Here is a 13,720-nt window from a genome sequence, read left to right on the forward strand (position 1 = left end):
TTTTGAGATTAATGTTGCCAGGACTACTATTTCATGGCATGTGTGTCTGTGGTATACACATCTTTGGTATACCAAAACTCAATTTTCCACGAGGGAAATGGCAATGAGAGTTGCTAACATTAAAACTATTCCAATCATTATTGTAGCAGTGGAATAGTTTTGACAGACTAAGTAGACTGTCAAGAATTACTACTACTACCTTCATAGGGAGAAAAATCACTTAAAGAACACGATCTGAACTGGTAAAGTTAAAAAAAAAATGCTCGTGGAAAGAGATCTAGACAGATGCAAGGTAAACAACCCAGGAGAGGGTGAGGGGCTCTCCTTAAAGGGAATTGTTGGGGCACCAAAGTCAAGGTCAGGGAAGGTGACATGAACTAGAAAGTCTCCACCATTCTAGAGATAGGACATGAACTGCAGGGGAGCAGGTTCCTAAACAGGTCCCTCATGAGGGCTCAACCTCAGACCAGAATAAAGAATTTTTAAAAAAAACAAAGAAAAAATACAGCAGAGATTAATTGCAAACTTAATTGTTTGCATCTGCAGAAACAAGAACTGATCATTTCTTTAGAATGCTGTGCAAATTTTGTGGGTTTAAAGGATTAACTCTTACACAGCTAGAAACAGACAACAGGTTGAAGCTGTGAGGAAATCTAAGAAAACCAGGCAGCAACTTTAAAAGAATGTCAGGTAAGGAATCTGCACACCCAGAGGGTGTTGGAGAGCAACCAGCCAACTCCAAACAGCAGGCAGCTGCTCAGGGCTCAGTGCACACCAGGGCACAGGGAACCAGGAACCAGCACAGCAGTTTGGTAAACTTCTACACTGAGGAGACAATGGGAAGAAAAATACACAGCACTTGATTAAGGCTGCAAAACTAATGTTTTAATTGCTGGAGTTCATTAAGGTCCCTAGATGACAGGCCTAGCAGAAATGCTTGTTTCTATTAGTCCAGTGCCTGCTGTTCTCCCTCACTGTTCTTTCGTCACTCTGCCACAGAATGAAGTGTTGTCAAGCAAAGTGGCAGCTTACACAGCATACTGTGCTGTGTTTTCCCCCACAGCATTTTCATGATTGTCATAGGAACTGCAGTTTTTCAATTAATGTAAGGCTACAGCCATAACTTAATTCAATATGATTTAGAAGGATGTAGGGCACAAATGTTAACTAATGGTTAAAAGGGCTTATCAGTGCAAAGATTTTATGCCAGAAGGAGGAAAGTTATAAAGACAGAGTTTTGCTATGTTTAACGGAAATTCTAAGCACAGGGACTACAGAGGGATACGCATCCTTTCACAAACCCAAACACAGCTCAGGACAAAGTGAAGTTAATACCCATCTGGGGGCTGACTCTATTAAACAGGGAGACTGATGCCTTCTCAGAACTCCATGCAGATGCCATTGATTACTACAGTCTGTCCTAGTTCCTAACACAATTTCTGACAGGTAATTGTATTTGCTACCCCCCACCTTAAAAATACATTGTTCTGAATAAGCAGTAATACTACATACGTCATCCAAGGTGTGTATCACAAAAAAATAATTTTACATCAACACCTGTCTTCTTCCTTTCATCTTTTGCTTTAAACTCGACTTCTTCCCTTGAAAAAGCTATACTCCAGTCCTATGGTTGAGGAATTTCCTGAACTACACACTAGTTTCAAGTCTATCTTGCCTGATGTTCCTTGGAAGCTCCCAGTATGGGATGCCACAGCCCAAGACCTCTCAAAGGCAGTACAGAATCTGACAAAGAACTTCACCTCCTGGATAGAAACTCAACACTACACAAGCCATTCTGAGGGCTGTAAAGAAAGACAGGAAATCCTTTCAAGTATTTAAAAAATGCTGAAGAGGTAGAATGGAGCATCTGTAAATTACTTTTGTTTTTCTCCTCTATCCTAATCAGCAAATAAATTCAGACAAACTTCTTTTGCTTAAATGACTTCTCACAGCCATCACTTGTACTTCCAGATACTCAGTTTCAGTAAAAGGGAAAAATTATAGGAAGTCAAGTGGATACACAACTAAATTATAATAATCTGGGTATAACTAAAAATAGTAGACATAGGATATCAAAGTTTTCAGAGGTTATTAAATGCTCTAAATTATCAGAGATTGTTAAGTACTCTGACTTAATGCCCAGGTTACACATACTCCAGAGCTTCCTGTAGACAAAACATAAGCAGTTGTCTCAACTACAATTTAACAAGACTGCCTTTGTTTTATTTCTAAGTGAAATCAATCTTGTCAGAGTATCATTTTAATGAAGCAATGGCTCCCCAGGTGTTCCTAACTAGCTCAACTATAACTTGGTGCACAGCTCACAGCTCTGAACGGATACCAGCTCTTGGCTTATGCACCTGCCAAGGAAATAATCTGTAGTTATATCATGCTGGGCTGTTTAATACATTTTTACTTAGCTTTCCCTCACAGAAATGAAGGGAATTCCCAAAATGCTTCTGAGGTGTTGCATGTTAACACAGTCATAAAATAAATTCCGAGCACTTTTTCACCTTTTTTCCCTTTTATATTATCTCACAACTCTCCCTACCACCACCAAACACTTCAGTGCACTAATTCTAAACTGCTTCTTTTAGCAGAATTAGATAGTAGAAACAGCAGTTAGAGAAAATAAAGCGTTCAGGGGTTTTGGTTCTCCTGAAGAATCAACTCCATGAACTGCACCCTTCCATGTCTTCCATGTACTAAAAAGGAGACCCAGTGATGTTGCCAGCCAAATAAATATCAATTCTAATAGCTCCTCTTTGACTCAGAGCCTTAACTAGAGGAGACATGTTTACACACTGCTGCTTATCCCAACACTGTCTCTCTAAGGAGACAATACACAAGAGTAAAAACGTTGGAAAAGGTCAATATATAAAAGCCAGCAAGGGAGAGAAACTTCATTATAAAATCACTTCAACACAGAACATGGCATTTTAGTTCAAAAAAACCCAACAAACACAAAAAGCCACATTATCAACTGTTTCTATCAATTTAATCTCCTTTACTGTCAGAAAACATCTCAAACATAAGGAATTTAAAGTTCTTGAAAATTAAAAGTATCAATATTATTAGTTTTGAAGAAGCTGTCATCCCATCTGCTGAAGCAGAAGTGCACAGAAATGGTATTCTTGTTTTCAGCATACAAACAAACCCTTATTTTACCCTATTCCTTGTATTCAATGACTTTTATTAAATCAACTTCCACCTATCTTTTGCTGGGTAAGGTGGAAGGGCAATAGTGAGCAGGAGATCAAGAAAGAGAGAGAACCCACTTGTTAGTTTTTTAAAGAATGGAATTGTGACAGTAAATTGCCTTCACACCATAACAACACTAGGCTTCCTACCGAGGTGTTATTTTTGGAACAAAATCAGATTTCAACCATATCCAGGCATTTGTCACCATCATTTGGATGTAAAAAAACCAAATCCAGAAACCTATGACCCACTTACCCACAAGATTTGCAGCAACACTGTAAACAGGCTCAAATTAAGAAACCCCAGAATACACTGTGAGAAACAATAGGAAATTGGAAACAATCATTCTCTGAAATTAAATTCTTGATTTTTATTTATGCCAATTCTTTTCCTCTTGTTCATACACATCCTTGCTTGCACTCTCCTATTTAGAGTTTACATGTTAGTGATACAAAAACCGTGATTCTGTTCACACCAATTCTGCCACAGAGCTAACAAAAATATCTAAAAAATCTGGTCTTCAAGTCCATGCTCCAACTGTATAATTTTATACCACTTTAATATTATTAGCAATAGGTAATATGTAGCATTGTAAAAATGACTAAGTAATCAAATATTTCTGGAATTTTGAAGAAAGCAGCTATTGACTATCACCTTTATCTACGACAATGTTTCAAGTTTTTCCTTCACACAATATTTTATTATCCATAGGATCAGTAATGCTTTTGATAAATCATTAGATGTATTTGTTTCGTGCTCCACATTCCTCTTGCCACCCTCATCATGTCAGAGTAAGGTTATCCATTCTCTGGGGCTGAAGGTAAAATAATTCACTATGATTAATGCTATCCCTAAAAATAATTTGTTTTCTTGAAATAGCACATTCAGAATAGCAGTTCAGATGAGACCAGGGTGGATTTTTTTATCTTTATGACAAACAGTCCCTGGTTTTCTTGTCATTTCCTCCCCTTTTAAGAAAGCATGAGGTGCATGTTCCAGCACTGCCAAGATCAACAATAGCAGATGGATGCTTTTAACTGAATCCCAGAATTGTAAAATGTGAGGATGCTTGTTTAAGAGATGCCAGAACCTGAGAGGAAGAGCTTTGGTACCTGTTTCATACATAACCATTTTACAGCTTTCTTTTTTCCCCATTCTCTTCCTTGCTGAGCTCTGCTTCTTGTACAACAGCCCTACCAAACCCCAGGCAGATCGAGACGTACCCAAGACCCCGTACTCGGAAAGGGAGCTGTTGCACACGGTATAGGGGGCCTGCTGCTCCCAGAGGTGATTCATGGGAACACAAGTTCTCTTGTCAACTTCTTGATCATGAAGCACATGGTGACGATGGCTGCAAAGAGTTGTTAAAACAGATTTATTAGCCAAGAATCACTTTGGGCTTTAACAGAGCTATTGCCAAAGCTAAAGCATCAACGCTGTGTTCTGGAAAGCAAGCAAGCACCATGGCTATCTTTGCTGCACACAACAGCTCGGTTTGGGTGAAACCATGGGAAATACCATCACATGTCTAATGTAACTGCTGCATTGTAAGAACTTTCACTGACTATCCAGGCTTCTCAAGCACTCACATAAACTACAAATACCTCATCACTAGTAGAACTGGGGGGAAAGAGAAAAGGATGGGGAAGGCATTGCTATAAAACAGAATTACTAAAGTAAAGAAACTCAGAGGAACAAATTGTTATTAAATTTTTAAATATTTAAATTTAAACATTTTGTTCTGCCTTCCTCACAAATTCTAATATTTTCCTTGAAACAATTGTTGTTTGTCTTTAATGGAAAAAAAATGTAATCTAATCTAATCTAATTTCAGCACTGAAACTTGAAGGAGTTGTATCCTCTTTCCTGCTATTTCCATTCACATGCACCATTTACAGTTCTCTAGAACACCATTAATCAGCATTAGAATAGGGCACGAAGGAATACTACCAAAACAGAGATGACTGAAGTAATTACTGCAATCCATTAACTCTCTGAGCAGACTGAGTGAATCACAGCAATATGTCCAACTTTACAACTGCTAACATAAGGACAGCTATTGTACTGGTAACAATACTGTGTGTTGTAGAGCTGCCAACACTGAAGTCTGAATCTTTTTGCACTTCCCTTTGCTAAAACAAACACTAGCAAAAGGGCTCTGAAATTCATCTAGAACTCAACAATGTAAAGCCAGAAAAAGACAGAACCTTTGAAGAGGAGCACAGAGAGGAAAGTAGAGAGAAAGGGGGAAATTCACATACCAGGCAGCTGTTTGGCAGGAATCATTTTTGCCACTGTAATTTTGATTTTATCATTCAAAGACAGAAGGCTTAGCTAGATGTTAAGCTTTTTGAGCAAAAAAGTTTTGTGTTTCCCTAGCAGAAGGTGATTAAGATGAGCATAGATGGAAGTTTCACATGTGCAATTGTCAGACTTACTGACATCAAACCAGTACAGAATCAAGTCTGCCCCCCTTCCCTCCATTCTCTCAACAGTTTGTCTCCAAAAGGAGACGGGGTCTGGTTCTTCTGTCTGCAGCTTTGTCTAGCATCTATCTATTGATAGTGTTGAGGACTGAAACAGGAAGAAAACAAGCCATCACGTGGAATATTGAAAGAAAGAACTATTTTCTAGACAGCACTTCAGAAGCCCCAAAATAGTGAAAGCACCCCATCATGTTGTTTTATTATGGCAACACAGTATATACAGTTCTTCCCAAATTCTAGCCAATACTATACCAGAGAAGACAGGCACCAAGATTTATTTCTCTCTTCTGGAAGCATTCACAATGAAGCACAGTGCAGCATTCACCCCAGGAACTGGCATCACATCAAAGGTTTCAATTAAATACATCATTAACATTTTACTCCACAGAGAATCAGGTAAGGCAGCAAACTGTATATATTTTACCAAGTGATGAGATCCTGCTTTCATACCTGCTCCATAGGCATTAAAAGTCTCAGTACAAAGGATGTTATTTCACTTTAAAAAGCCTCGACAACTGGCAACTTGTTTGTTCACAGGGTATACAAGTTCCAAGCAGCCACCACTGGAATGGTATTTAAAAGACTCAGGATCTGCTGCAGCAAGTACCCTCTCTTACTTCTCAGCAATTAGATGGAATGCAACTGTACTTTTTGTTAGAAAGCAGGAGCAAAGATGCCATTTCTGCTTTTCAGCAAGCAAAGGTGGAAAGTGTCTAAAAATCTTTGTTCTGCCTTAAATATTATACTTTAAAATGCTGCTTACAGATACACAGGAAATTTAATTATTATTGACTGCTAGAACCTATAACATTCAGATTAATGCTGAACAGCCCCAACTTCCCCCTCCCTGCAGAAGACCATATTTTTTAACAAACTGTTTAAAGTTGTTTCTTTAAGTGTGGGACTTAAATACTTTTAACAGCATTTAACAGTTATCTCAGTACTCACCTGAAAGTACCTCTCTCCACATCCTGCCCACTTAGTCGGACATGGATCCCTTCTTTGAGAACAGAGCCAAAAGCCATGTATTCTGCTAAGGCCCAGTCAACAACCCTGCTCTTGGTCATTTCCGAGCGGGCTTTCAAAATCCGGGAGAGTCCTACATTGGCATAAAGATCAGAAACGAATGGATCTACTTCAGAGAAATTCTATGTTCACATTACATTCACCATTCTCCTTCCTCATGGGCTAAGCTAAGCACAGATACCAAATCCAGTCTACAAATTGTTTTGTTTTCTAGAACTGAACTGCTGGTAAAACAAAGCAACTTGCTTCCTGAGCAAACAGTTGTGTAATGTTCATACCTTGTTTTTGAAGAGGAAAGTAAGGTTTACTGGGTCAGAAACTACTGAGGACAATTAAAAAGACCCATGGTGAAATTCTTCTTCCTCAAGATTTATTTTCACATCTACAACACCAAGTACTGTTTTATAAGAGACTGAAAATATCAGCAGATGGGTTTCTGATTTTTTTTCTTCCTTCCTTTTCTCATTTTTTCTTGGCATTTGTCTTATTGGACTTCTGGAGATGTTATACAGTGAAACAGGCTGGACTGATCAATACTACAAATATCATATAAATAGAAAAACTGTAGCAGCTGCCAATGGTTTTCAGTTGGTAACCAAAAGCTGATTTTTTTCAGTGAAGATTTTATAAACTTGTGAGCCAAAACACAAATCACAACACTGTAACTTTCAAAGGGAACAAAACTTCACAGCTGCACACAAGTGCTTTGAGGCCAGGTGTCTCCTGCATTCACTGTCACTTGACACCATCTTATTTTCACATCTGCACTGATGATTTCGGTAAGATGTCCCATATGTTATTTTCCCATATTTCTCTTTCCTTACTTCCCACAATTTTACAGAAAACCAGCCACCTTCTTTCCACATAAAACTCTCATTGAAATTGCCACATTTTAAGTAAAGAAAAAAGTCTTGAAAAATTTTCCCTTTAGAATGCACTAAACATTTAATAAAACAAAATAATCCTCCCATTGTTTGTTGCAAGACTATATGATATTAAGCTGTTTCACTCTCGTGAAAGGACAAAGTACTTTAAATTTCTATTTCTCTCCCCTTCTATTTCTCCACAAATTCTCTCTCATGGCCTTTTAAACTGCATAAAAGAATCTAACATACCATAATTGTTTTGAACCATAAGTCTACCTTATATACTGGCAAGTGTTCCCCAGTGTCAATGGTTAATCAACTTATTAACGAGAGACCAATTTACCTTTTTAATTAGAATGTCTAATACTAAATTTTATTGGGTGACTATAATTCTTAATTTATCAGTGTCACAACAAAGTGCACAAATGTGTAGAAGAGTTTTAAATTTATCCATTAATTGTATCTGCTCAACAAGCCTGCGATTGAGAACTGGGAATGCCCTACCATCATTACTTGTGTTTCATTTCCCAAAGGAACACAAACACATAGAATATTTACAGAAGACAAACTTTATTCCTTTATGGATGACTCTCAGAGGATTAGCTAGAGATTTTAAAGAGAACAAAGCTCTTTATTCCTTTAGTACGTACCCTACAAGTCAACAAAAGAAAAAAGATCCCTCAACAAAGGGTCTCCACATTTCCCCATAGAATGAGCAGGTTAGTGCTCCCAACAGTTGCTAGATTTCATCCTGACCAGGAAGTAAAACTATATCAGAACTCTGACACAGTGTTAGGGCTCCCCAGTGAGACAGGCACTTAATGTAACAGATGCCAAAGTGAGAACTGAATCTTTTCAGAACAAAAGCCAAGACTTTTTGGAAAAAAAAAATGCAAGGACTTGAAGGTAATAACTCCTTTCATTCTTAAGGTTGCAAGGAGACTTTTACCTCCCTCAGAGAAAAATGTATTTTAATTAGGTATTGAACAAAAGTGATGTGATACTGAAAGAATATTATGCTGAGAACAAGTAAGAGGAACTTAAATGTCACATTCTCCTCACCCATAGAATGGAAGAGTAAAAGTAAAAAAAGTCACAGGCATTTTCTTCTTTGAGAAAAGGCCCAAGAATAATTTCTGCGCAGAAATACAGAAATGAAACAAGACACAAAGCCAGTAGGAGACACAAAGCCTTCAGCTGACCTGAGTGTATTTTGAAGTCTTCAACTGGCACTGAACTAGCAACGTTGCCAATGTGAGTCAGCAGCTCCTCCGAAATGCCCGTCGGAGGGCAAGACATGCTCTTGGGTTCTCCATCCATGTTAAAGAAGCCTGGAAGGAAAAGATTTGATTAGATGTTCAAAGGACTGTTTAGGAGATATGTATATTATCTACAACTTATTTAACAACTCAAGTGACATTCTAAGCAGCAGACTAAGCCTAGTTCTTCCCCTTTTGCTGGGAAACAAAAATTTTGATTGTCTGCATGACAACAGAAGCTGATCTTACAGGCACACAATAATCTATTTTGTTTCTGCTTTCACTCGCTGTGAAGTCCAACTATGTGGGCAGAAGCAGCCAATAAAAGGCCTATGGCACCTCAATCCCTCAAAAAATAAATAACATGAGACATACTCCTTCTTCCAGACAGCACAGACAGTTAACAGTACAGGAAAACCACTTCTCTGCTAAACTGGAAAAATTGCTTTTTCAAAGTCACACCCTACTCTGCATGTTTTTTAATACAAGCACTTATATCAAGTTGATCTGGCAGAATGCTATATTTACTATTAACAGGGGCAAATCATAGGTCATATATTCCATTTTAAAGGAACGCTGTCTGATAAAATCTATTTAAATCCTAAATTTTGGACTCAAAATAAAAGCACACTTGGATAACACTACGGTAAGTGAAAGGACACTCCTTACCAGGCCAAGGTGAATCAAGCCAGTGCTTGATGTGAAGGATCTTATTATCCTTAGATCTAGTATATGCTTCTTCACATATTCTATCATACTTTGCAATTTCTTCCTGTAGAACAAGGAGGTTTTTAAAATGGATAAACATAACACCCTTATATCTTACAGATGACACCTCTCATTCAGCAGGATATTTAATTCCCTGAGAAAATTTAGTCACAATAACTCAAATAAATAGAATTAATTTTATCTAGGATCAAACTGCCTTTTAGAAACATGCTTACACACATTACTCTACATAAATCATTTCGTTCATTGGAGAGGTGTTACAGAGGAGTGTACCAAGAGCTGAAGCTGCAAGCATTGCTCTAGAATGAGACAGAAGTGAAATACCAAATATGATTTACAGTCATACTTCTATGATCAAAACCATCCAGCTCTCATACTCCTGGCTACAAAAGCCACTAAAGTTTGGAAAAGAAATTTCAAAAAAATTAGTCTGTCTGAGAGAGTCTCGCAAAGAATCTGCTGGCCACACCTCTCAATGGCAACAGATAGATTGCCGTATTCTGTAGAGGCAGAATGCCTCTGCAACACCTGTGTTTCATTGCAGAGCCACACACTCACATTACTGAACTAGCTAATCTTTAAAAGAATTAACAGCAATGTTGAAGTCTGTCTGTACAGCCAAATATCCATCCAGGATCCTAGATCTAGTGCCTCTACGGGCACACTCTTATAATAAATAATTCAGGAAAGCTACTTCTGCATGAGGTATGATCATTTTTACTGACAACAGAATGCACCTACACAAACTGCTTTTTTATTGATCTGCAATATCATGTCACTACACCTTCTCAGAAGGTCCTTTGTTTCATGTGCACTCTAAACACCCATTCTCAAAAAAACTAAAGTGAAGACCTAACCAGTTTAATACAGACACCAGGCTCTACACCTCATCTTTCTGGAATACTTCAAATCATCTCTGAACTTGGTTGAATTCTTTCAAGAAAATAAGAAAGTTAAATTGGTTCTATTGCATCACTGCTGGACACAAGCCTGCCAACATTAGCAATATGAAGCTATCAACGGGAGTGTTCAAATACGGTCTTGTTGCTGAATCAAGGTTCTAGAGATGAAGAACAGCTGACAAATGCCTCTATTTTCCAGTGTTCTCATTTAATCACCTTTACCCTCAGAACTGAAGCAATTTTTTATGTGCAATACATATTAATTACTTCAGAACACTTCCAGTCCTTTTGTTACAACAATAGTATTTTACATAAAAATCCAAGCCAAATTGAAACACAAATTGTCAAAGGGTGAAGACTTATCACAGTGAGGAAGTTTCAAGCAGGCAACATACAGTGACAGTTGTATCTATCTATCTTTCTCCCTGCAACTCCTTAGGTTACTTTAACTCTGCTGGCATGTACCTCAAACTCCTGCAGTGTCACAGTTCCATCTGCAATCAGTTTGTCAGCGTACTTCTTCAGCACCGGCACCTGCTTATGGATCTGCTTGTACATCAGAGGCTGGGTGAACATGGGCTCATCCATTTCATTGTGCCCTCTCCTACGGTAACAAACCTACAAAGGGAAACACTGCTGTTGTTGATAAGGAAAAATGTAAAATGGAGTATTTCCATTTCAAAATTTTACAGAGATTTTAAGTGGTTTATTGCATAAAAAACATTTATGGTTTCTTGCGGGTCTGTTAGTTGCTTGGTTTTTTAAAACGAAGAAACTAAACGCCTTTAAAATCAAATACATTTTCTTGACAGGACCTTCCAAGCTGCTAAAAAATAAGAGAAGTACATAATGCACAGAATGAAAAGTTAAGAAAACCAAGACTTACCAAGTCAACGACCACATCTTTATTGAAAGTGTTTCGCCACTCCGCAGCTACGCTGCACACGTACATCACTGCTTCAGGGTCATCAGCATTCACATGGAAAATGGGAGCATTGACCACACGAGCAACATCAGTGGGATATGGGGATGAACGGGCCATACGGGGGTCTGTGGTGAAGCCAATCTAAAAATTCCAGAAACTTCTATTAAAATAATTTGGGGACCACTTCCCTCTACTCTGTTTTGAACAATGTCTGCATTTAATAGCCATTCGCACAGCAACAGCATCAGCTTTTCATTTTGGCTAGCTAGCTTCTTTTTGCTTCCTTAAAAACCAAAGCAAGCCTAATCCAATTAAGTATTACAAATTGAAAGGAACACATGTAAGTGATAAAATATTATCCACTCAAGAGTTGTTAGATACTAGGATCACTTGCAGAAACATCCCAACCATTCTAATGACTAGAGGAGACAAGTAACCCAGTTAATAACCAACAGTAAAAAGACATAGATGAGGAAATATTCAGCAGAGAAGTTGATTGGAAAAGGCTCTACTTGTTACCTGGTTGTTGACCACAACATGAATAGTGCCATTTGTGGTGTAGGATGGGAGGTCACTAAGATGAAATGTCTCATAAACCACTCCTTGTCCTGCAAAGGCAGCATCCCCATGTAATAATATGGACATAACCTAAGAGGGAGAATTATACACACATATCCACACATACATTAGAAAAGAAAACTGCAATTTAAGCTTCTCAGCAGGATTTCTTGGCTCCATATTTCTGCAGTGCTTACAAACTAAAACAGTAATTTTTTAATAAACCATAAATTTCTCAGCATTCTGCTGTTTTTGCTCAGTTTGCAAATAAAATAAAGCTTTAAGCCTACTTCCTGAAGTTACCTTTGAGGTATCATGTCAGAAACCTTACCTAGTTCAACAGGTGATATACCCCTTTTGTGAAGGAGGAAAAGAGAAAGATTCTGAGATATGAAACTACTGGCAAACTATTTTTACTGGAAATACCATGAAAAACTACCATTAAAAGTTACTATATTAAGCAATCTTTACCTTTTTCCCTGCCGTATCCCCTCGATAAAACTGCTCAGCTTTTGTTTTCCCTTGCACAACAGGATCAACTGCTTCCAAGTGAGAAGGGTTAGCCATCAGGGACAGAGTGATTTTCTTGTTTGTTACTCGGTTGATCCTCTCATGGTACATTCCCAGATGATATTTCACATCCCCGGATCCCTAATATGAAAGATGTAATCATGATTCAGGAATGTCATTCAGACCTGCTCCATCTGATTCACTAAGCCTAAAATTCATCCTTCAGCCTGAAAAATGCATCTGGTTACCTGACCATCAGTGAGCACTATGGGTTTGATACCATAATTTCAAACTGGGATGCTGTTCCTATTCTATTATCTTACTGTTGTCATCAAATGTTAGATAAATACTTACAGCATATAAATACTGTTCATTTACACAAAACAAAAAGAGATGCTTAGAGATTAGGAACTCTGTCAAATGGAACTTATTTATCTACAGTCACTCCTGAGAGACCTTCTGCATGTTAGAAGTATAACATAATTTTTGAATTTATTAAGAAATTTCACCGAATCATGTTCCTCAAACTAGAAAAGAAGTCAATGCAGCTGATAATGCTGTTTTCATAGTAACTGTGACCAAAGCAACTCTTGAACGTTGACCTCTCTATGCAGATCTGTTGAAAAAGCATCTTACCTCATCAGCTGCTTCAAGTTTGGGATCAAACTGACAGAAGATCTGCTCCAGCTCTTTTCGGATTACATTAGCCAATACATTCAGCCGACCTCTAAGAAAATTCCAAACAGGGTTATGTCTCAAAAATAGTACTAACAGAGTCAACAGTATAAAACTTACAAAATCTGCAAACCACCCTGTCAGAAATTTGCAAATGTTCTCTTCAAATTTTTGAGCCTGAAACCCTTGATTCAACCCTTTTTCCCATTACAAAGTTCCTCCAACACATTCCCTCAGACATTTTAGAACACCTAGTTATCCAAGTAAATTTTGTAGCTATCTAGCAATTTTTATACAAAATCACATTAAAAATTAATTAAGGCAGACTGCAAAAGTAAGTTCAAAACTACCTCACCTTTCCCAGTTCTAGACTCTATGCAATGGCAGAGATACCACGGCTGCTGCCACATTTGCTTGCAGCTTCAAAGTACACTGAGGAGACTTTCTCTACCATTTACCTGTGAAGCCTGTAGCATCTTGCTCACAGGCAATTGTTACAGTTCTGTGTTCCCATTACTTCCTATGATTGACTCTTGCTACCTCAGCTTCTCTAATATCAACCTTGTAAGTAAAATTCTTGAAC

At 38.0% G+C, this 13,720-nt stretch overlaps 1 protein-coding gene across 3 annotated transcripts in view; it reads right to left on the reverse strand.

The window, feature by feature from the left end:
- The window catches only part of OGDHL (oxoglutarate dehydrogenase L), a 48,321-nt gene that overhangs the window by 11,728 nt on the left and 22,873 nt on the right, over positions 1–13,720 (reverse strand). For all 3 annotated transcript variants that reach the window (XM_048311081.1, XM_048311079.1, XM_048311080.1), the window contains exons 8-16: positions 13,099–13,189; positions 12,424–12,603; positions 11,914–12,042; positions 11,356–11,535; positions 10,935–11,087; positions 9,508–9,610; positions 8,782–8,910; positions 6,636–6,786; positions 4,425–4,552 (exon numbers count right to left, since the gene is read on the reverse strand). In XM_048311081.1, the coding sequence (XP_048167038.1) occupies positions 4,425–4,552; positions 6,636–6,786; positions 8,782–8,910; positions 9,508–9,610; positions 10,935–11,087; positions 11,356–11,535; positions 11,914–12,042; positions 12,424–12,603; positions 13,099–13,189 (1,244 nt within the window). The remainder of the gene's footprint in view (positions 1–4,424; positions 4,553–6,635; positions 6,787–8,781; positions 8,911–9,507; positions 9,611–10,934; positions 11,088–11,355; positions 11,536–11,913; positions 12,043–12,423; positions 12,604–13,098; positions 13,190–13,720) is intronic.

Source organism: Corvus hawaiiensis, chromosome 8 (genome assembly GCF_020740725.1).
Source record: "Corvus hawaiiensis isolate bCorHaw1 chromosome 8, bCorHaw1.pri.cur, whole genome shotgun sequence".
NCBI classification, from domain to species: domain Eukaryota; kingdom Metazoa; phylum Chordata; class Aves; order Passeriformes; family Corvidae; genus Corvus; species Corvus hawaiiensis.